At 39.3% G+C, this 22,849-nt stretch overlaps 1 protein-coding gene across 1 annotated transcript in view; it reads left to right on the forward strand.

The window, feature by feature from the left end:
* Positions 1–22,849, forward strand: part of EXOSC7 (exosome component 7) — a 35,296-nt gene that overhangs the window by 6,934 nt on the left and 5,513 nt on the right. The window contains exons 2-7 of the mRNA XM_063450649.1: positions 1,626–1,727; positions 3,992–4,086; positions 12,153–12,318; positions 20,162–20,232; positions 21,549–21,672; positions 22,262–22,417. Coding sequence (XP_063306719.1) covers positions 1,626–1,727; positions 3,992–4,086; positions 12,153–12,318; positions 20,162–20,232; positions 21,549–21,672; positions 22,262–22,417 — 714 coding nt within the window. The remainder of the gene's footprint in view (positions 1–1,625; positions 1,728–3,991; positions 4,087–12,152; positions 12,319–20,161; positions 20,233–21,548; positions 21,673–22,261; positions 22,418–22,849) is intronic.

Here is a 22,849-nt window from a genome sequence, read left to right on the forward strand (position 1 = left end):
CTAACAGTTTAGATGATATGCTTTCCTGAAGAAGTGTGTTTTCAATGATTTTTTTTGAAGGAGTGGAGGCTGGGTGAAAGTCTAACGGAGAAGAGAAGGGAGTTCCACGGGAAAGGTGCATCCCTGGATTAGTCTTGGAGGCGAGCATCAGATGTGGGAGTAAGGAAAAAGGATAGGTGTAGGTCTTCGGCTTAGCGCATGGGCCTTGACGGGACATATTTGTGTATTAGGGAGGATAGGTAGGTTGGAGCAGCACCAGAATCTTAAATTGAGCCCTATATCTAATTGGAAGCCAATGTAGTGACTAACAGATGGGGGAGGCGTGGGAGGTGCGTTTGGACAGGAAAATGAGGGTCGTCGCCACATTCGTTATAGATTGCAGAGTTGCAATCTGGGAACACGTAAGACCACTGAGAAGGGGGTTGCAGTAGTCAAGGCGAGAAAGAACAACGGCATGGACGTGTCTGGGTTTTAAATAAGGTCGGATGCAAGCTATGTTTTTGAGATGGAAGCGGCAGGATTTGGCGATCGATTGGACATGGGGGTGAAAGAGAGGTCGGAGTCAAAGAGAACACTTAGGCAGCGAGTCTGCAACATAGAGGTGATGGTGGCGCCGTTGACTTGGAGGGAGACCGACCCGGGAGTAGCAACACTTGAGGGAGGAAAGACCAGAAGTTTTGTTTTGAACAGGTTGAGTTTAAGGAAGTGAGCCAGTTGGAAATCGCGGAGAGGCAGTGAGAGACAATAAAAGAAAGATTTACAACAATAAATAATAAACATGATCAGTTAATGGCAGATTTCTGTAGAAATTGCATTTTTTTAATAAAACTGTAAATGAACAGAATATCGGTACCAGTTATCAGCTATTGGCCCAAAAGGCCACCAATAATTTCTATTGGACCTAAAAAAGTAATATCAGATGAAGAAAAGTTAAGTAAATGTAATATTTTATAAGTCGCTGATGAAGGTGAAAAGAAAATAAAGTAGGTGTGTTTTGGAAAGATTTCTCTTTCTCATAATTGAGGTTTGACATGGTTCAAAAGTGATTGGGGATCACTTGATTAGGTTACAGTTTGGGGAAACTAACACTGTAATGTTAGAAAAAAACACTTTTTTAAGTTTCTAGGCCTCACCGTAATAGTTTTTACTTGCCCCTGTTCCAGTGCATGCTGTTCCACACCTGGCTGAAATCATCAATGACAGTAACTAAGCCAATTCAAGGGTTCTCCATAGAAAAAGCTACTGCACATGCGCAGCAAGCTCCACTCTGTCAATCCACATCTCCTCATTAAGGTGCATGAGCTCATTACATTTCTTGGTCTGGAAAGTGGGTTTTGTGCAGCACAATAAAACAACGGGACTCTATTCCAGCCTCTAGTGTCTTTTTAAGGGGAAAAACTATTTTACATTGTTTTGTATACTTTGCAAATATTGATTTGTGACTTTTGATTTATTCGAAACTAAAAGTAAAATGGAAAAACTTCAACCTTCGCTAAAATGGATTTTTTGATGAACTGATTTTTTTTTTTTCCTTCCTCTTCCATTATCTGTTAAACGCTCTTGCCTTCCATTGTTTTAAAGGTGATATTTACACTTTACATCTTTGTTTCGGTTTTAATGTGCAGGATGATTTACGGTGTGATGGCCGAGGCTGTGAAGACTACCGGTGCATTGAAGTTGAGACTGATGTGGTCTCAAACACTACTGGGTCTGCACGTGTGAAAATTGTAAGTCCTTGATGAGCAGGAATGTGGGAAGAGGACAAAAAAATGTATGACCATAAAATAGTTTCCGCTTAAAGCAACACTCAAGTGGGAAAAAAACAAAATAAAATTCTTAAATTAATCAGAATTAGATTTTAATACAATTTCTGTTGAAGCAAAATAATGTTTTGTATTCATTTTGTTTTTTTAGGCTTACTTATATAATTAAAGCAACAGTTAAACACACCCCTCTCCCTCCCTCTCTGGTGTAAAAATGGGGTTTTCATACCCTGAGTTATGTTAATGGCCATCTGGCATTATCAGGCTCCTGGAGAAATCTTACAGGTGGTGGGTTTGTTAAAGGTACACTCCACTACCCATATAAAAATAAATAAATTAATAAGCACTATTTAGTAGACATACTTCAGTGGAAATGTGCATGCATTTTATTAGGCTTTTCAAAAAAATCTATTGTACTGGGCTATATTTAAAAATTGGCATGCAAAAGCTGTAGGTCTCTTGTATGAACTCTTTGCTAGCCCTCCCCTTCTAACCCAGCCCTGCACCTCTGTGAGAAGTCTTTGCAAGGCAGGTGCTCTGGGCACACTCTTCATGTTAAAAGCACTTCAGTAAGCTAAAGTGCTTTAGAGGCCTGGAGTGACCCTTTAATGCATGAAGATTGCAAATTTGTCTATAAATGCTATTGCATGCAGTTCAGGTCACCTCCCAGGCTTCTTACTGCAGTGTGCAGTTTTTGTTGTCCTTAACCCAATGATCTGCATGCTTCAAGGTGAGAGAAAATACAGTGGTGTGCATCTTTAAAGGGACACTTGACTGCTGAAATACAAAAAAAACACTGTTTAGGAGATATGCCCCAAATAAAAACGTGGGTTTTCTTGTACAGTTTTCTTGTCTATAACGTTTGCAAATCATCCCCTTCTTCCTCAGCCCAGACTTTCTGTGGCTGTCCAATCAGACTTTCCATTGAAATGTCTTTGCTAGGCAGATCCTCTGCAATTGCTGCCTCTTGAGTTTTTCTCAAATAAACTAAACAACCCAGGAAGTAACTGGACCCTTTGTCTACTTGAAAGCCAGGAGGTATTACAATGCTAATTTCTATCTAAAGGGACACTATAGTCACCCAGACCACTTCAGCTCAAGTGGTCTGTGTGCATGGTCCCCCCAGGTTTTAACCCTTCAGATGTAAACATAGCAGTTTCAGAGAAACTGCTATGTTTACAATTCAGGGTTAATCCAGCCTTTAGTGGCTGTATTCCTGACAGCTGCTAGAGGCGCTTCTGTGATGCTGGATGCAAAAATTGCATTCAGCGTGCAGAACGTCCATAGGAAAGCATTGAGAAATGCTTTCCTATGGACGATTTGAATGCGAGCGCATGTGCATTCCGCTCCACTCGGGAGCAGATGTGGGAGGAGAGGTCACCAGTGCCGAGGGAGCCCGGCATTGGATTAACCCCCTTAAGGACACATGACATGTCATGACTCCCTTTTCTTCCAGAAGTTTGGTCCTTAAGGGGTTAAAGTAAGTTACGGAAGGGATTTTAACCCCTTCAGTGCCGAGGGAGGCCCTGAGGGTGGGGGGGACCTAAGAATGTATAGTGTCAGGAAAACAAGTTTGTTTTCCTGACACTATAGTGATCCTTTAAATCTGCACTTTTTGTAAAATGAAAAGAGGACACATTCTTCACACACAATCATTTCAGCAAACTAAAGTGCTTTAGGGGTCCGGAGTAATTGCTAATATAATTATGTTATATATGTCATTTTAGACAGAAGTCTAATATAATTTATTTAAAAATCAGACCGATTCAATGGTGGTATACATTGATGTGGTATATACAATATAAAGAAGGCTTATGGTATGGAAAGCACTACTCATTAGTTTCACAATATAATATATAATCCAAATAGAAATCCAGGTCACCATATATTGAAGAGCTCTATAATTTCCATAAACCTCAGAAATGCACATGCAGGATGTCTATTCACTGAGGCGGGTGCTTTTTGTTGTTTGTTTTTGAGAGGATTTCATGGTGCTTCATAGAAACCCAAACAGTGACTAAACCTTTCTGAATCTGAGAGGAATTTAGAGGGGACTATTTTTCAGGCAGCAAGTGCCCCCTATAAACTGGGTTATGTAGCATCACTGCCACATGTAATGTAATAAATGCATTTTAGAATGGATCACATGGCCACATTTACAATTAAAACCATAAATATTAAATATATAATGTTTATTACAAAAGTAATGTTTTGAATTTATGTTCTAGGGTCACACAGATGTTTTAGTTGGAGTTAAAGCTGAAATGGGGACACCGAAGCTGGAAAGTCCAAACGAAGGATACCTTGAGTTCTTTGCTGACTGGTTAGTGGATTTTAGTCAGTCTTATTCAACTTGAAAACTGTGTTCACAAAACTGTGGCATTCTCATGAGGATAATCACCAGATTACTATCACCTTTTATGCAAGTCCAGTGATTAGATGCTGAATGTATGAGAACGCATAAAGAACTTTTCAGAGGATTATTACCGTTGGGGTTAATATTCGTACAGCTGAATTCTCTTTAGTTTCACAGATACACATTATTCAGTATCAACCAAATTAAAACTGCATTCATTCGAATTGGTCTCTGCTGTACTGAAATTCTTTTGAAAATAGCTTAGCCGAAATGTTACAAAAATGATAGAAAATTTCATTGCAGCAGGGTAGAGTAGGAAAATTATTAGCATTTTGCAAACTGCTGAGTGGCTTTCCCAAGCCAAACTTTTGGCTGCAACAGCCAAATTTGTACAATCAAATGCCATTCAGCTGCCTTTCAGAATTTAATGAACCTCTAGTGAGTATTTACAAAGTTCAGATGCATAGCCATGCTCTCTTTCTGCTCAGTGTGGACTACTTTTATTGGCTACATCAGCAATCATATCTTGATTGTTTTGTAAATTGAAACTCAACATCATCTTTAACGAAATAAAACGTTTTGTGTGTGTGTGTGTGTGTGTATACTGAGAACGAAAGCAGGAAAAACGGTTTATGACAAAAGGTGTGTGTGTGTTCGTTCCCTCTCTAGTTTTAGCTCACTTGTGCCATCACAGATAGAACCTAAACTATTTGCATACCAGACCATAAGGCAGATAAAGTACTAGTAAGTTCCCTCTGCACAACAGATATAGCAACCCCAAGTGATTGTTTTATCATTGGGTTTCTTCAGTAAGCTGTGGCTGATGCCCCCCTAAGGCATCTGGTTTACCCCTTTTATCTAGAGGAGCCCCAGGTAATTTTCAAAACAGTACATGAGAAAATAGGACCAGCTGCCAAGTCATTAGTTGGAATGGTTTATTCCAAAGGTTTAACTTTAAAACTGTAATTTACTTCTAGACATTTGTCTTCTAGTTTTCGAAATGTTACTGAAATCCTAGACATATGAAGAATTCTTACAATCCGGACTAATAAGTGAATCTATATTGAGTTATTTTTCTTTACTTGAATTTGTTGTTGTTGTTGTGTAGTAATTGTTATGAGGAAAACATTGGAAAATGTGCATAGAACTTTTGTAAGAATTTTTTTTTTTTAAGAATTTTTTTATAATTATGGTGTTAAGGATACAAATGAACGTGCAATAGAAAGCTCTATCTGTTATTGTTTTTTTAAAATTTTAATATATACATAAAATGGACTTTTTTGGTATTCCTCATTCTTGGGCCCTCTACCAGAGGCCTGGGAGTCTAATGGTTTTACAGTGTCCTAGCTGTTCCTAGAATGTTTTCTTCATCTCTTATTTGATCTTCTCGTACTTTAACTCTTTCTGTCCTGATCACCTTCCCTCTTTTTGCTATCATCTGCCGACGCCTATCCAGTCCAAACGATATTCCGATGTCCTTGCTGTGTATCCTAGTTAGGTGATTCAATGAGTCCATGTTCCGCTTTCTCATGTCGTCCATGTAGAGTAGGTGGCTGGTGCTAGCTCCACTCTTGTGGCATTGTCATAGGCTTTCTTGTAGTCAATTCAGGCAGTGTACGAATTGGTCTTATTGGTATTAGAATCCAGTGTGACTGCTCAGTCTACCAGTAGTTGTTTTTTTTTTTTTTTTGTCAATCTTTATTTTATTGAGGCATGTGATCATGGTGGTACAGAATAAAGAGAGGGAGACATGCAAGGGTCATACAGGTTGTACATATCACGGTAAATTGCAATATCTCCGCAGATTAACGGCCTCATTTTATATTTTATAAACAAGCTTAACTGAGAGAGTGCATAGTAAAGTAAAAAGGTCAAGATGATGGACATTCAGTGTGTTAAACATGGCTTAATAACATATGTTTTTAGCAGTAACAGGCGAGTGATTGTCATATTATAGCATAGATTTTTAAACAATGGCGTATTGAGAGTTACCTGCACATTTTTGTCATTTAAGGAAAACACGTTTAAACATATCGATAAGAATCTAAGTAGTATATGTTTCCAGCTTAGTTCAGTAGATTTTCTGCGCTTATTCCTAAACTACAATAATGTCAAGATGATTATCTATATTTGTAGATTGTTATACACATTATTTTAACTCGCTTAGCAAACTGTATTGTTAGAGTAAGAGCAAACAAACAGGTGAGAGCACCCAATGGCCAACAGCTGTGGACTAGACACCCCATTACATACAAGGCTGCACAATGTCACAGCCGATTAGACAACGCTTCTGAGTGACCAAGGTCACATTACTAGGAGAGGTGGTTGCCATCTGGTCAGGTCTGACTGTAATTCAGGACTTTAACCGAATACTTAAGCAGTGTAACTCTATAAGATTGAAAAAACTGAGTGCTTTAAAATTATTTGTGATCATTATAGACCTGCATATTTAGCAGTAGCATATTTAGGGGGCAGCGTTGGTTTAGAATAAGCATTTATGCAGTATGTATGAAATCAATAATGCTCAACTAAGCTAATGTGGAGACAATAACAGAACAGTGTTAATTTGCAGTCATCTTTCTTGGCGTTGGGAGGGTTGTCAGAGTCCAGTAATGTGCTGTACCGTGGTATACCAGGGGTGCATTTCAGACTTACTCAGGTCCGCGGTATGTTCATCCGACACCGTGTATGTGCTTCAGGAGAAAGTCAGTGAGGTGTCTCAGTATGGTGTCTCCGTTCTTCCCCTGGTTGTTCTGCGCCCGGTGCCAGTCCTCGTGATGGGCTCCCCCGCCTGGTGTGTGTGTGCGGACGCTTGCTGCACTTAACCGGTGGTGGTGTACGTCGTTGCAGACGGTGTGGGTCCATTTATTTGGGAAAGTCTGCTGCTGGCCCAGTGGATTTGTTGCCTCCGGGTGGCCTTCTGGCTGGCTATGTCTGCAGCTCGCGCCCTGGCTTGTGTGGAAGCAAGTGCCGGTGTCCGCGGGGCTTGGCGTCGATTCCCGCCGTATGAAGTGCCGGCGTTGCCCCCTAATCGCCCCTCTGGAGGCCCGAGGAGGATTCCAGCTCATACTTCTTCTTGTCTTCGGGCGGATCCATGCCGCTGCTTCCCTCCTCGCCCGCCTGAATGCCTGTCCCTGGGTGTGGAGCTTTGTGCAGAGGTGAGCAATGAGTCTGCCGCAGAACTCTGCTATGTTCCCGGGAGGCTGGTATAGTGAGCGCTTCGTCCCAGACTGCCTGGTTGCCGCCATCTTGTTTGGACCTCGTGGGTCCCGTTTAGTAGTAGCTTGGTCTCGCAAAGGGGTTGTCGTCCCCAGAGAGGACCGGGATAACCCCCGCCGGTCCAAAGGGGGGGGTAGTAGGGCTTTGCTCTGTCCGCGCTTGTATGCGGGCTGTGGGCCGGGGGATCGGCCGCCTCCTCCATGCTCCAGACCCCGCTTAGGCCGCGTGGCCGGTGCGGACTTTCCCGTGGCGGATTGGTACCGGACTGGTACCATTCTGCTCCGCGTGTGGCACTGGTTCGATACCTGGGTAGCTTGTGTCGTGGATCGCATTATATCAGGCAGATTGTGCATTATAGTGCCCTCAGAGGACACGTCCGGCCATCTTGGCTGTCAGGCCCCGCCCCCTACCAGTAGTTGTTTTGATCCTCAAAACACTTGAGTTTTGCTGATGTACTGACTCATATGCCCGTCGATCTTGGAGGCTATGATGCCTGACTGGACCTTCCATGTTGTGGGGAGGCAAGTGATTGGTTGGTAGTTAGATGGCTAACAAGGCAGTTAAATACTGGCCTTTCATGATCAGTATTATTCTACCTTGTGTTAGCCAGTCATTATGGGAGCCTGTTAGTAGCTGGTTGGTTTGTTTGCTGCTAGATGTTCATGCAACACTGTTAGTTAGTGGGGCAGAGCTTCAGGCCTCTTAATGGATGGCATTATTTCTCCTTCTGCCTGATCTTGTAGACAGGCAGTTGGAGACCGTCTAATGCAGTGGCATGTATGAACATGAGACATATATCTATCTCTATTGTGGATAGTACCTCATTAACCGTTGCTAGCATCTTGTCTGGTGGCTGTTTTTCAGTGATCTTGTCCGGTGGTCAAGGACCATTTTTTGTTTTTAATGATCATCTTCCTTATATCTGCTGTTAAGCCATCTTGGGGCAGAGCTTCAGGCCTCTCTAAGTATAGGTGTGGGTTATGGTAATTTCTTCCTCCTCATGTATGATGCTTTGTGTAGTCCATCTAATTCCGGTGTAACACTAGCTTCCTCTTAACAATGTATAAACGTTGAGTAACTAGCTGTTTTGGTGTTTGTGTAGATGGACTCTTCATCCATGGTTTCCACATACATTCTCATTCAGTCTGCTGTTATAGCAGCAGTCAAGCAAGTTCTCACTTTGTATTCAGGAATTATTTTGTTTCAGTATCCCACTTGTCGTTCGATTGCCCTGGTTTCCTAGCATCTGACGTGGACCTTGCTAATCTGGGTGACATCTGAGCCAGCATTTACAAAACGGCATGTCTTGTGTGATGTTACCATTATGCAGTAGTTAGTACATACAAAACAATTGTGCAAGGAAGGACAACTGCTGAACTGGTGTCAGGGTCATAGGCGCCCAAGGCTCATTGATGCATCTGGTACGATCTCACAGAAGAGCTACAGTATGGGACTACATGGCTGAAGAACTGTCAGTGCCCATAATGCTCTGTATCCACTGCCAAAGGCTCATTCAATGGGGACATGAGCATCGGAACTGGACCATGCAGCAATAGCAGAAGGTTGTCTGATAAATCACATGTTCTTTTAGTTCAGGTGGATGGCCTGGTTCATATGTCCTTTATTTTGGGAAGAGATTGCAGCATCTTGTACTGTGGGAAAAAGGCAGGCCCGCAGGAGCAGTGTTATGCTCTGGGAAACCTTGGGTCCTGGCATTCATTTGGATATTACTTTGACACATAACACCTACCTAAAGATTATTGCAGACAATGTAAGCTTTATGACAATGGCTTTCCCGGGTGGCAGTGGCCTTTTTCAGTAAGATAATGTACCCTGGCAAATTTTAAATTATTCTGTCTGCATCCAATTCTACAGAAAATACGTTTTATGAAGGTTTTTTTTTGGAAAGTCAATGGGGGTCTGTAATCTAATCTAAAATAGAAGTACTGAAAAAAAATGTTTTATTTTTTATTTTTTACTTTTGGTTTTTTTTGGTTGGTTGGTTTTTGTTTCTTTGAGTAGACTGTTCCTTTTTGAAGTTTGGATTTCAACCCTCGGTTATTTATTATGATGAGGATAATAATGCAATTACAACTGAAACCTTCTTCTTGCTCAAATGTCTTGAACCAAGCCACTCTTCATTAAATCATTCCACTTTTTGATAAAAATAACTTTTTATCAATCTTTTTACATGGCCATTGTTGTGATGTAAAATGCATTGCAAAATTATCTACTCACTACAGTGCAGCTAAGATGTAATGACAATTCATACGTTTTGTCAAGGGTATTGCAATGAATGCTAAAAATAATTTTAGAGTTGGTAAAAAAAATTTTTTTTTATTTTTTTTTAACCTTTTACTTTATACTCACCTTTTAATGGTGAGCACCATTTCTCTAGAAATGTTGCTTGTGTACCGATCACACTGCTCCCTTTCAAATTCAATAAATAAGCATCCATCAAAAGCCACACACCTGAATGCGAGTTCTTAATTCAACATTGATGTGTAGACATGTCATAGAATGGATTGGAGCCAGTGACAATACAGCATTTTCTCTCGAGTAACACTGCGTTGTTCACTGTTTTAAAGCTTTGTGTTCTACTTCTCAGTGATTATTTTAAACTGGCAGTGTGCAAGCTATTGTACTCTCAGTAAATCTGTATAGTGAACCTTTGGTTTTCATGTACAGGTCTTCTGAAGGGCTGTGATTTCCCCTTTATTTTATTTTTTTATTTTTTTTCCTTCCTTGCCTATATTTTTGATTTGTCATTGACCTATGGCTGATGTTCCCCTGACATAAGATATTCGTGCTTGCCTACACAACTGCTTCCTCCAATGCTTGCTTTGTGTTCATAATTAGTTTTGTTTGCCGCTTTGTTTTCCCATGCTTAATAGCAGCATACAAATGTCATTTCATTTAATTAAGGGTGTGCTGTTATGAGTTGAATGACTTAGCACAGCATTACCAAGATAGAAGACTGAGTGTAATATGACTGTGTTACAAACGCGTTTAAGTCCGAAATTGCTTGTTCTTTTTAGATTATTTTGACCTGCTTTTACAAAATGTATTCCTCCGTTGTCTGTGCAAGAAAATCTATATATGGGTGCAAGAAAAAAGCAAAATCTGGGTGCTGAATGGGTATATATGGGTGCATTCGCTAAAACTCAGCATATAGAACTTGTTGAGCAGTAAGTTTACTATTAGAAAACTCTGCTGCGTGACTGATCAAAATAATTGAACTTTCCATTAAAGGCACACTTCACTGCCCAAATACAAAATGTCACTGTTTAGTAGATATACCCCAAATGAAAACTTGCATGCATTTATTTATGTTTTTATTTTTATTGGAGTTATATCTAAAAAGAGCTTGCAAAAACTGCAGATCTATTGTCTCCTGCCTTTGCAAGCTCTCCCCCTCTAACTTGATGTGACTGTAGTATCACAGACTTTCCAATGCAGCTCAATGAGAAGTCTTTGCAAGGTAAGTACTCTGGGAAATGGTTTAGTGAAATAAGCTAACCAAACCAGAACGGAACAGGGCCTGTTGTCTGCTTTAAAGGCCAGAGGGGTGTAACCAGGTCACGTTAGAAGTGTAAATTTCTCTTGAAATCTGCAGTATGTCAAAAAATTAAAAAATGACACATTCTTCACGCATAACGCGTTTCAGCAAGCTGATGTGCTTTAGTGGTCTGGAGTGTGCCTTTAACCTCAACTTATGTACATATAAGGTGATTAATCTTTGCCTAAGGAATGCTCTAAAACTGGGTAGCTATTGTAGAACTTCTTTGATGTATTACCAGCTTTAATCGAGGCAAAGCATCATAGGAAGGTGTAATAAACACCTACTGATAGTTCTTACTTTGGTCACTCCTGGATTAGACCTCCATTTTTTTTATTTTTTTTTTATTTATTATAAAGTACTATGTATTTTGTGCTGCATGTAGATGACATTGAGCTTGTACACTAAATTATTTGGTGATATTTATAGAATATTTAACACAGTCCCACACTTTAGTATACTATAATTCTGTGGATTGCTGTTTTAGCATACTAAAAATAAATTTTATTGGAAATCTACCATAACTGTTTTTTGTTTTGATAGTCAATAATGCTTAAACCAAATATCGCAAAAACTAATACAAAGGTGAAAATGTAAAGCCATGGTCCGTTTTTGAAAGTTAATTTTATATTCTTGTAGTACATGTTGAAAGGAACACTATAGGGTTAAGAGCACAAATATGTATTGCTGACCCTATAGTGTTATGAACACTATCTGGCCCTCCTTGCCCCCCCTAAATATAGTAAAAATCTTACCTTTACTCCAGTCTGCTGCTGCTGGCACTGCCCCGATCTGCCTGCTTGGCAGAAGTGTTATTCAAAGCCAATCACAATGCTTACTCACAGGATAGCATTGGAGTGGCTGATACTGTCACTGTAAAGGAGGCAGATCAGGGGCCATCTCTAGTAGCCATCTAATGAGTGACCACTGGAGGTCTGCATAGGCTGTAATGTAAACACTGCATTTTCTCTGAAAAGACAGTGTTTACTGCAAAAAGCCTGAAGGGAATAATTATACTCCCCAGAACAAATACAATAATCCGTAGTGGTTCTGATGACTATAGTGTCCTGTTAAGCAACAGATCCACCTTTAGACCACTTACTGAAATTTCTACAACAGTTCCTGGAATCCTTTCTATTAGAAATGCTGTGTTTACATATTCTTCATTACTGTTTCTACGTTTGTGTCCAACTTTTTTTTTTCTTTTCAATTATTTCCATGAATTCATATATTCATATTTGTATTTTTATTTTAGTTCTGCAAATGCCACTCCAGAGTTTGAAGGACGTGGAGGAGAAGAGCTTGGCACAGAGATAGCCAATGTGCTGTATAAAATATTTGACAACAAAAGTAGCCTGGACCGCAAGTCTCTCTGTATCCAGCCTAGGGAGCACTGCTGGGTTCTTTATGTTGATGTCTTGGTAAGTAAACTAATTCTTGCAGAAGGATAATTAGTGTCAGAATTAAAGTAGATATGGCTTCTCACATGGATTTGGGGGATGGAGGGTGATTATTACTATCACATGATATTTCAAATCCTGAATTAAAAGAGCGTCAATGGCATTTCTAATTGTCAGGTTTGTTTGGCCTGCCAGAGAAGCCTGTTTTGGCTGGTGGTGGTGTTGTTGTTGTTGTTATTGTTATTATTATTTTTATATATATATATATATATATATATATATATATATATATATATATATATATATATATATATATATAAAATGTGTATGTCTTGAGAAAAGTCCCATAGAGGTCTGAAACATCGACACATTTTCTAGTGTATAATTGCACAATAAAACTTCAAGATTTATTTACAAAGTCCTGTGAGTGCACCTTCCTTGATACTTTATATATTGGCATAAGTGATTTGCACCCAGGCAAGGACAAGACTTGGACTTTTTTCAAGACCAAGTTGGACTGAAACATTGACTGTACCTTTGCACAAATAAAGGATATATTGTACAAGACTATAGTGTCCCTATCCCTATCCCTGTCCCTATAGTGTTAAAAACACCATTTAGCCCCCCTAAATATAGACAAATCTTACCTTTATCCCAGTCTGCTGCTGCTGGCTCTGCCCCTGAGCTGCCTTCTTGGCTGACATCATCAGAAGTGGTGTTTAAAGACAATCACAACGCTTTCTCACAGAAAAGCATTGGATTTGTTGAGCTTGTCAATGAGGCAGATCAGGAGTAGATAACAGTACTGAGGCTACCAAAGGGAAGCGACAGATCGAGGCGGGGGAATAAAAACAATAAATGAGCTCAAGACTGGATGTGTAGGATTTCACGTAACCCTATATAAGAGAAAAAATATATAGACCACCCTAAGGTGCAGGTATCCAGGAGCCAGAAAATAAAATAAAAAACAAACAAAACAAAAAGATAAATAGATAAAATAAAAAATAGTTAAAAGCTTTCTAACACTCAGAGAATATACACAAGACATTCTCTGAGTCTTAGAAAGCTTTCTAACTATTTTTTATTTTATCTATTTATCTTTTTGTTTTATTTGTTTTTTACTTTATTTTCTGGCTCCTGGATACCTGCACCTTAGGGTGGTCTATAGATCAGGAGTAGAGCCCGCACCAGCCAAACACAGCCCTGGCCAATCAGCATCTACTCATAGAGCTGCATTGAATCATTGCATCTCAATAAGGAAAGTTCAGTGTCTCCATGCATAGGGTGTAGACACTGAATGGCAGTGCTGCATATTGAACAGCACTGTTCCAGGAAGTGCCTCTAGCAGCCATCTGATGAGTGGCCAGTGGAGGTATCCCTAGGCTGTAATGTAAACACTGCATTTTCTCTTAACAAAAAACAGTGTTTTGAATTATTATATTCACCAGAACAAATAGAATAAGCTGTAGTTGTTCTGGTGATTGTGTCCCTTTTTATACCGTTGCTAAGGAGTAAATATTACATTGCAATTAGAATGTACATACACTAATATTATTCCCTACCTTTAGAGAATTCCTTTATACAACAGGGAGATTCTGTGTCTTCTTCCTCACATGGATAGAGGGTTTTAATATGGGTATAACCCTGTTGTTCGCCAACCTTCACACTATGGGATGTGGCAATAGTGAAATATGTAAACTGGTCATTCTATAGCACTGAGACTTATGTTCCTTTGAAGAGGGTACTATGGACCTGCATAACTATATGTTGACACCTTCATCCAAACAAGAATGATTTGCATAGGCGAATGCATTATATCAATTATACAATGTAAAAAAGGGTGCAAGCCCACGCAGATATCCCCTTCATCCAACACACATTGATAGAAGCTGCTGGAGAGGTAGGCCCACCCCTCAGCATTAGTTTTTTTTTTTTATTTATTTTAACTGTATATCTTGTTCAGCCAGTGGGCATTTATTAATTGTACAATGCTACGGAATCTGATGACGCTATATAAATAATAAAATAATAATAATACATTCAGCCAGTGAGCATTTCTTATTGCTGGTCATTAGTGTTTTTCAAATGATTTCAGACTTGCAAGTTTATCCAGATCAATTTGGAGGCATTATTACATTTTGGGTGATAGTAAATTTTCTAACCTGTCTCCGAACTGTCAGATAGCTACGTAAATAACCATTTAAATGTTATATCTCCATGAAGATGAACTTGCTATCCACACGAGGGGAGGGTAGTTTCAGGCCATTGTTTTCTTGCTCTGTCTCACTGATGTGCCTTGCTGATTAGATCTAGCAGTGATCCAGCTTTTCTGAATTATTTAAGATTCTAGGTCCGAGCTGACAAACCCTGACACCCTAGATGTTTGTGAGCTACATTTCTCGTGACACTCAGCCAGGCTGTGGGCAAATATGAGACCGCTAATTCACATCTCATATATATATTTTAGATTATATTTTTCGGACATATGGTGGCAGTACGTTTGGGTTGTGCTTCATAATTGGGACAAGCATCTGCAAGATATGTAATGATTAAATGTCCCTCCCCTTTACCCTTTTAAAGGGCTTCCCTCCCCCCCCCCCCCCCCCCAGCAAACCCACCTCAGTTCTTCCTTGTCGGGACGGATCAAGCCTCTGTTTAAGGTGAGGCACATAGGTTGCTGTCTGGGGATGAAGCTCAATAGCCACCTGGGTGGTAGGCTGAGCAGCAGGGCTCCATCCAAGGTTCCGGAGCCCTTTCTGTTTGACTCTGCGTCGAGTATGTTCCGGCTTGGGCAGTATTGATGGGGCCGGGGGACGCCTTCATTATGTTGCAGGCCGTGCGCCTGCACACAGCGGTGGAACGCACTCTCGGGTGGTGTTGCGTTCCACCAAAGTTCCGGGATCGCTGTGCTGTTCCCTCTGGCAGCAGGAAGCTTGTCAGAAGGGTTCCCAGTGTCACCAACCCCCCCACACTATTTAGAGGTTTTCAAGGTAAGATTAGTTGATCTTTGCTTTGAACATCTGTTCTGATTAAAATTGCAAGTTATGGATGGAATTGTTTTACAGAAAGTGGACTGCATTTGCAACATGGACTGTTTGTACACTGTGGAATACCTCTGCTATACAAGGCTGTTGCTTATTGTATCTGTGCTACTCCCCTTAATATAGTTCTGGGGTTTATAAATATGACCATGGTGCTGCAATTTCTTGGGTAAAATTAAGCAGAGAATATGCAATCATTCCTATCTTTGAATTCTTATAGAGAATCAAACAGTGTATCAGCTGCTCTGCCTGAGATGTTCCACAGAGACAGATGAGAAGCATCCCGATTACTTTTAATGTCTGGCGAATGTTTATCTACCTCTTCTTAAGACATGTCTGCTTCATCATACTGTGTGGAGTTGGTTTCCACCTGATGTACTGAGAAGGTTCATTAGGAATGAATCGGTCATAGGGCTGGATAAATCTGCTAAACTTTAATGAGGGTTATCTGTTCATTAAACCCCATGTCTTTCTTATATGCAGAAAGGGGAACACTCTGTGTAACGAGCCTTTCTTGCCCGGCGTTTAATATGTTACCATCAAATGGGTAAATGTTACACCCCCAGGAACACTGGGAATCCATAAAATTCTGCAAATGTTGCTGCTTTATTAACCCTGTCGTCAAGAAGGCGGTGACCTCTTGCAGACGATCTTTCCAGACTGCTGTTTTTCGGTATGGGTCTTTGCTGGCAGGTGCAGCGGTATCCAAAATTTATAACTTTGTTTACAATCATTAATGGAGGTTATTTAAGTCTCCTGATTAGCAGCTCATCAGTTTCCGGTTTTATTTGTGATTGTCACATACTTTATATGGATGTGACTAATAAAATTTGACATTGTCGGCCAAGATCATGGGTTGATCTGCTGTTTGGCTTATATCCTGGTGACTTAATCTTGGGCGGCAGATCAGCGTCCTTTTCGGTCCCCTGTTTACTCCCATTAGGGGAAGGGGTATCTTTTTTTATAACCTATGTCGAAAAAGGAAAAAAGCTCTGCCTCAAGACGAGTAGAACTAGGTCCAACATGGGTAGGCATTTCAGACGCCAAAAAGCTCGGAGGCCACACTACATGAAGTGTGGATAGCCCAGTGGGTTTAGATCTTGTTCAACCCTAGGGGTTCATGGGTTTATTTCCCTGCAGGGTTGACTTAGCCCTTCATCCTTTTGAGGTAGATGACTGGTGTACCATTCGATGGAGTCACTTAACATTCCCAGGATGCATTTGGACCAGTATATATCTGAATGTCTCTTGCTTGGCTTTTAAGTAGAACTTCTTGCAATCACTGGTTTCTTGATTTAGTTAAAGAGGGCACAGCTTGCTGTTTTCAAATCTGCCCAAACCGAACATCTGACACTCTATTTACAGAAACCGTGTTCTTGTTGGATTCGAGGAGTTTGAGATATTGTTCTGTGAACCATGGAGTTTACTGGGTTCCTCAGGAATCTCCTGGTTATCAAACTCTGATCATTCCTTTAAACCAAATTACTGGTTCCTCTCCTGAAGTTCAGAATCGAAACTTCTGATTCTGTAACTCTGATTCTACAGAAAGGAATTTCATGGTGTATATAGATCAGCTATATTCCCACATATCCCTATTGCGGCCCCTCAAAATGTTTTCTGAAAATGCGCCATAATAAGTGGATTGAAGAGATTTCATTGCTCTTCAAAACACTCCCTTAACAGCATATTTTTGTGGAACGAGGCATTCCCTACTTGGGAGTTTGGCTACTTATTGCAATTCAGGACAGTTGCCCTTTAAGTATGTTCAGGTAGCTAGCAGAGCTCTACAGCAACACGGTTGGATACAGCATTTTATTTTTATTTTTTTTGAGGTACGTGTTAACCTTAAAACGTTACCTCTGCATCTACTGCACTCATGAAGGAAAGTACAATTCCTAATAAAGCGAAAATTCCTCTGTAAGAACGGGAGATTAGTTTGCTGGGATGTCTGACTTCTTCAATTCCTGCAGTCAACCGCTACAGTGGAAATCTTGGATTTCTGTCTCCTAAACTCTATTCAAAAAAAGCGGAAGGTCAACTAAACTGGTGGTCGTCAAGTTTTTTCCGACAAGTCTGTCCTTTCATCCTATAGACTGAGTAATTTTCAGAATGCATCTAACACAGGCTGGGTCACTCATCTAAATTCTCTAATGTGCCAGTGTTCTTGGTCCTAAGAAAAATAGTCCACTAATTTCAAAGCTCTTAAGGCAGTTCTTCACTCCCCTCACCGATTCAGGTATTGGTTGATTGAGGGACCTATTACAATGCAGCCGGACCATGACACTGTTTCCCTCACAACCACAGACAGGGTGGTGCCAGAGGCAAGGTCTGTTTCGGCTATGTACCAAAATGGTGTACTGGACTCAGGATCTCTGGGAGGTCCTCTCTCCATTCCACTCATGTGTCGACAATGTAATCACCTACAACCTCAGCACAAGAAATTGGGATCAAGAGTAATGGACTGTAGATCTGATCATGTTCACGGTCTACAGAGTGATTTGGAGTGCCTGGATAGACCTTATGGCATATACAGGACAGATACAGGACAGCTCACGTTGAATAGTTGGTCTATCTATCTAAGGGTATTTCTCTGGGCTTGCATTTGTTCTCCTATAGACTGTTCCCAAGACTTCTTCAAAAGAGGTGAAAGGACAGAGCAGCTGTTCTGCCAATCTTTCCATACTGGCCAAACAGCCAATTTTCGGGCCTGGTGGAGATCACTTTCGAGTATGGGGATCTTCCGATCTCGAAAACACTTTTGGAAGACAGGACATCATGCTGGAAGTGTTGAATATGTTCTTATTGACGGTAGGACAACTGCATGTACTGCCACCATATGTCAGAAAAAAACTCAAATTTTTACTCACAGTAAATAATTTTTTTCTTAATATGGTGGCAGTACAAATCTCCCTCCCTCTAAATTACAATTTTGCTTACAGTGTGTGGCTTAGGTGTGTATTCTTGCTACAACTTAGGTGGGTTTGCCGGGGGATGCCCTTTATAGGGTAAAGGAGAGGGACTTTTCTTAAAGGGACACTATAGTCACCTGAACAACTTTAGCTTAATGAAGCTGTTTTGGTGTATAGAACATGCCCCTGCAGCCTCACTGCTCAATCCTCTGCCATTTAGGAGTTAAATGCCTTTGTTTATGAACCCTAGTCACACCTCCCTGCATGTGACTTGCACAGCCTTCCATAAGCACTTCCTGTAAAGAGAGCCCTATTTAGGCTTTCTTCATTGCAAGTTCTGTTTAATTAAGATTTTCTTATCCCCTGCTATGTTAATAGCTTGCTAGACCCTGCAAGAGCCTCCTGTATGTGATTAAAGTTCAATTTAGAGATTGAGATACAATTATTTAAGGTAAATTACATCTGTTTGAAAGTGAAACCAGTTTTTTTTTTTTTTTCATGCAGGCTCTGTCAATCACAGCCAGGGGAGGTGTGGCTAGGGCTGCATAAACAGAAACAAAGTGATTTAACTCCTAAATGACAGTGAATTGAGCAGTGAAATTGCAGGGGAATGATCTATACACTAAAACTGCTTTATTTAGCTAAAGTAACTTAGGTGACTATAGTGTTCCTTTAACTACCTATCTTGCAGATGCTTGTCCCAATTAGGAAGCACAACCCATACATACTGCCTCCATATTAGGTGAGTAAAAATGTCTAGGGGGGGATTAGTTCTAAAGTAAAAAAAAATTGAAACAAAATGTTGATATACCTTATGGTTCATGGTTTAGTTATAATATTGCAGTCGGTAAGTCAAGTGATTTAAAAAAATAAATTTCTATCTAAACATGACTATTGTTTAAATAGCTGATAGACTGACTCTTCGGAAGCAGCCTCTATATAAAGCAGTGGATATAACTTAATTGCAGGTTTTTTTTTAAATCAATGGCTCCCGGCTTCAGTCTTCAGAATATTCCTGCACAACAAACCTCTGCTAATTAAAGATTCATGGAAATTACATCTTTGTTCTTCTATAAAAGACTTGATTTAGGATCTCTGTAATTACCAGAGAGTTAACATTACAAATTTACCATCTGACTCGTCTTCTAATTGTTCATTGTGCTGGCGTCTCTTCATGGTTGGCACTGCATCACTGAGGTCACTGTTACTTGTAAAAGAAAAAGCTAAAAATTATCATAGTTTTTGTTCCAAACCACTCATGCAGAATTGTCATTTGTGTTTTCAAACAATGTTACGTGAAGAAGAAATGCACAATTGTGTAATTTCTACCATGTGGTATAGCTTACAACTGAAACCTTTGCATAGGTAAATGTGTCTTGGTAACGTTTTTATAGTTTCATGCAATAAACTAGACTTGGAGATTGTCATGTATGATTTCCCTAAATCTTTAATGCACCATTTAAAGCACTATAACCACTACAGCCCGCTTTTTAGTTATGGTACTAGGAGTGTCCTGGCACCTTTACAGTTTAATTTGTCTAATGTTTGAAGCACAGTTTGACAACTTAATTGGGTCAATAGGCACCTGCAATGCATCTGGTCTTATCCTGCAGGAGAAGCCAGATACATTGACTGAGCTAAGCCTGGCCAATCCAGGACCTCGCAAATTGACTGAGATTTCTCAGCTGATACAAATGGCTAATAAGTGGCCCTACTTAGCCCAGTCATGTTAAACTGACTTTTCTCAAAGGATAATCTAGAAGTATGGAGCCCAGTCAAACCCACGGAAATTCATCTGGGAGCGTGCCAGGGCACTGCTGGCATTATAAACACTACAGCAAACTATAGTGAACACTTATTTCTCTAATTGTAAGTTGATCGATTTTTTTTATTTTTTTTTAACTTCTCTTACAGCTTTTGGAGTGTGGTGGAAACCTATTTGATACAATCTCTATAGCTGTGAAAGCAGCCCTTTTTAATGCAAGGTATGAATTGTTCTTTGTTTCAATGTCCAGGCACTTAACTTATTTCATGTTAAAGGTATATTCTAAGCACAATAACCTCTAGAGTTGAAGTACTCAAAGTCTGTGGGAGCCATTCTCCAGTTTTCTGTCAAACCATATGAAGAGATTCAGAAATAATTAAATACATATTTTCATGTTTTAATATTATCTAGGAGTCTTATTATTATTATTATTCACGAGAATTTATTTAAAATGATCTGTCATAGCCACACTATGGGATATATGAATCGTTGGGCATTAATCCTTTTTTTTTTTTTTTTTTTTTCTCCTTTCCTTTCCCTAACTTCATTTAACTTGTTGCTCTAAACAGCTAAAATTACATTCAGATTTTTACATGATGTAATCGTTTTTATTTTTTCTTTCATATATGCCATTCTATTCTAATAAAACTTATATTAATGTTTTAGCCCACTGTTGTTTTGACACATTTTGATATTTTTTATTAGAGCAGTTTTGAAGTGTGAAACACTAAGACATATAACGTGTAACTGGTGAACATCAGGCAGATAAGTGGGGGTCGGGGGGACAACAAAGATATTTTTGTGATCAACTCACTGGAGTCCACTAAGCATTTGAAAGCAATAAAATTCATGTGTTTCTTTTTTCCCCGTTATTATACTGTATGAAGAAAATCAATCCAGAAGGCCGTGAAATTGTGCAATCCTATGATCTTAAATGTTCAAACCTGCAAAGTTGGACAGATGGGCAAATTTCCAAAGTTAAAAGCAGATGAACAAAAATCTTTGTCAATAACAATTATTATAGTTATATCTAGAACGTGCAAGCTCACTTAAAAGTGAGATCCTTTATGTTACAGAAGGAGTGACTTAGTGTAACTAAAAGCAGTATTTGTAAAACAAAAAACGTCCATATTTGGTAGTAAATGTACTTTAACTGTACATAATGTACTTTAGCTTACATTGAGGGGAATACATTTTATCACCCCAAATGCATATTTGACATGTTTATTTAATCTGTTTATACGATTGTTATTATGGGGATGGCATATTCTGTGTGTTTTCTTGCAGCTCACAGTATAGGAGACTCATTATATTTCTGTCTGAGCTCACATATATTCTTCTACCTATACCAGTATATAGTAGTCCATCATGCATTGCATTCTCAGAACCTTATCTAAACCCTTACATAGGCTAACCTTTAGGTTTCCATGTAAAATGATATATGCAGAAAAAAATACTGATCTTAAATGAAGACCTGTTCCTCCATAGATGCAAACAAAGTGTAATAATAATGTGAAACTAATTTTTGGAATTTAGGATTCCCAAAGTGCGCATATTAGAAGATGATGAAGGAGCCAAAGATTTTGAGCTATCAGATGATCCTTACGACTGCATGCGTCTGAATGTTGCTAACGTCCCCTGCATTGTCACACTAAGCAGAGTACGTCGAAATATGTACACGTTTTGTTAATGTTTTTAGGGATATTTGCTAAATTTGTCTTTGGCATTTCGGTGCCAAATGCACACATATGTGATGTTAAAAATAATTTGCAGAGGACCTCTGAATCCCATTTATATATGGCTTTGTTTGGTATTTTAACGTTCAGTAAATTCAGTGGTGTTAACTGTGCAACCTTATGATTGGTTGCTAGTAGAACAAAATGGAAATTAAATGTGTAAATTTTAATTATGTTGGCATTTCCATACACCATTACTTTCTCTTGTAATCTAAGTTACCTGTACATAAGTATTATGATCTCACACTCCTTAATTGCATTTGATTCAATTATGGGAGTCTTCGCTCATATTATGGATCCCGTATAATGTCATTCACTGTCCAACAATGAAATCCCCCCCCCCCTTCTCCCTTTTTTTTCCTTTACATTTCAACGCTATCTTCAGCATTACCATTGTGACCATATGTTTATTCCATATGTTAAGTCATTTGTTAAAGGATACAAATTTTGCATTTAAAATTATGGAATTTTTTTCAAAGAAAGTCTTTAATGCATATATTCATTTACATATAGATTGGACACCGACACATAGTAGATGCCACATTACAAGAGGAAGCCTGTTCCCTGGCTAGTCTCCTTGTCTCAGTGACCAGTACAGGAATCCTAACTTTCATGAGAAAGCTAGGCAGAGGCAGTCTGGATCCAGAAAGCATCTTTGAGATGATCGAGGTAGGAGGAAAAGTGTGTGTGTGTGTGTGTGTGTGTGTGTGTGTGTATATATAAATATTTTTTTTGTAATAAGTTAAATATGTCTTCAGCATATCAGCATAATACACCTGTGTGCAACATGTACAGCAAGAGCATTATAACAGATGAGAATTATCTGCTACTCTAGATATATATTACTTGTTGATGTTGATTTATTTATTGAAGAGCTGCTAAAGTGTATATACATTCCTTAATTATTTGTCATGTCAAAGATCTATGTGGTGTTGCCTATATGTTAAACTTGGTTAAGTTGAGCTGTAGATAATTTATGTAATATTTCCTCAGCACAAGTATGAACTTAAACCACGTTTTAGTGTGTACAGAAAAGGTAGCTTTCATCTTACCTGCATATGCCAAATTATAATAATTTTTTTTTTTTTTTTATAAGTTTCA

Source organism: Pelobates fuscus, chromosome 4 (genome assembly GCF_036172605.1).
Source record: "Pelobates fuscus isolate aPelFus1 chromosome 4, aPelFus1.pri, whole genome shotgun sequence".
Taxonomy (NCBI): Eukaryota; Metazoa; Chordata; class Amphibia; order Anura; family Pelobatidae; genus Pelobates; species Pelobates fuscus.